Below are 2,208 nucleotides of genomic sequence, written 5' to 3' on the forward strand. Positions count from 1 at the left end.
TACAAAAGCGCCGTTAACGAAAGTCCAAAAGTCAATATACTCCAAATTTAAGTCCTCGAACTTCAATGATATTCAACTTGAATATTAGACGAAACCTGAAATTGAAAGAATGAGCTATACAGCCCAGCAAGAGACCAATCGATCCAATTAGTAGACCAAATAACATACAGTAAAACCTCTGTAAATTAATACTCGATTAATTAATAATCTCTCTAAATTAATAATTTTGTCCGGTCCCGACTTGGGCCAGTTCAAAAAATGATCAATTTCGATAAGATAATAAGATAATAATTTTTTTTGAAAACCCTGTATAAAAATATGGTCTCAATAAAACTATAAATTAATAATTCCCTTATATTCATAAAAATATAGCTATTACATCTTTGTAAAATATGATTCAATTGTAGTTTGCTTTTTCATATAATTTAAATCAACCTGAAGCTCATCCCTAATCTTCCTTATTGCATCCAAAAGCTCGGGTGTGGTGCTTTCATGTTGCATCAAAAAGTTATTAAGCATTTTTGATGTCTTGAGTGCTTCTTTACGTGTAACCGGCTCCAACGGTGTTGTATCGTCTTCAAGATCATCTTCAACACTATTTTCAAGGATGGTGTTTGCAATCTCTTCTATACTCTGGACCTCGGAACATGATTCATTTTCACCCGGATAATCTAAGAAGTTATTAACATCCATTTTATTACGATAACCTAGATCCTTAATCATCACCTCAAGTTCATGAATGTATTCTTCCGGAGTTGTATGTTCATTTAAATTGCTCGAAACTTCATCTATGGAACGAATTTTGCAATGTTGAAAGCACCTTGTTATTGACTCTTGTTTTACATTTGTCGTCCACGTCGCGACTGCATAATTGATAGCATCCAAAATATTAATCTTTCCTGGATCAGATTGTCCCAACTCATAACCTTCTAATAACCCACGATAAAATCTCCTGCGATAGTGCATCTTGAAAGCTCTTATAATTCCTGCATCACAAGGTTGGATTTTTGATGTCATGTTAGGTGGCAAGAAGTACAACTCAACATTTTGTAGTCCTTCAATATTTTTTGGATGTGCTGGACAGTTATCTACCACAAACAAAATTCTTTTGCCTTGCATTTGGCTATCAAACCAACGAATGTATTCATCAAAAAGTACACTAGTCATCCAAGCTCTTTTGTTTGCACAATAATGACAATTCAAGCTGCCCATGTTAACATTCTTGAAGCACCGTGGCTTTGCATACTTTCCAATAATCCATAAAGGAATTTTTTCAGAGCCATCTTCATTGCAACATATAACAACCGTGAGCCTTTCTTTGTCTTGTTTTCTTCCTTCAAGTTGTTTCGTAGCAAGAGAGTGATCAGCTTGTAACCTGTAAAACAAACCAGTTTCGTCCATGTTAAAAACATCTTTCATAGGGAACTGGTTTATTTTTTCCCTTATGGACTCCAGTTTCTTCTCCATGTCCTGTACATCAACAGAACCACTTTCTCCAAAGCGACGAAATGACTTAATACCATGTCTTAACTTGAATTTCTCAAGCCAACCTTGAGAAAAAGTGTGCTCCTGATCTTGTTGAGGGTATAAAATTTTCATGGTCTCTTTTGCCTTCTCTAAAATTAGCTCTCCTGTCATATTAACACGATCTTGGTACTGGAGAAACCATTCATAGAGAACCTTCTCCATATCTGGATATTTTGCTGGTTTATGTCGCTTAATATCTTTTCTTTTCTCCAAGTAATTAGCTGCAAGATAGTCTGCTGACCTTTTCAGTGTATTTGATATTGTACCTTGACTAACTTTTAGATGAAACTTATTCTCGAGCCACAACTGGAGATCTTTTTGAGTGCATGATGAATTTTCTCTTTTATATTCACATAATGCTTTTCTTGCTTCATCCGTCATTGTTGATTTTGTGACACCTTTTAGATGAGAAGCCATTGTTTTGTTTGTATAATTTTTCCTCCAATCTAGTATATACAGTATATATAATATATTTTATGGCTACACATACATTGAATACTTTCTATGTAAAATACAATGAATTAAATTAATTCATGTACTTTGAATTTTCCTAATATACATTGAATATTTTCTATGTAAAATACAATGAATTTAACTTATACACTACATGGACTTTGAATCTAATATATTGTACATTACATTGACTTTCTAAATTCATATACATTGAATTAATTGAATTAA

At 33.2% G+C, this 2,208-nt stretch overlaps 1 protein-coding gene across 1 annotated transcript; it reads right to left on the reverse strand.

Annotated features, from left to right (window-relative positions):
• Positions 1–375: 375 nt before the first annotated feature.
• LOC141710789 (CENP-B homolog protein 2-like) lies at positions 376–1,944 on the reverse strand. The gene has a single exon (XM_074513314.1). It carries the CDS (start codon positions 1,942–1,944, stop codon positions 376–378), a length of 1,569 nt encoding a protein of 522 aa, XP_074369415.1.
• Between the last annotated feature and the right edge of the window lie 264 nt (positions 1,945–2,208).

This window comes from Apium graveolens, chromosome 3, assembly GCF_009905375.1.
Source record: "Apium graveolens cultivar Ventura chromosome 3, ASM990537v1, whole genome shotgun sequence".
Lineage (NCBI taxonomy): Eukaryota > Viridiplantae > Streptophyta > Magnoliopsida > Apiales > Apiaceae > Apium > Apium graveolens.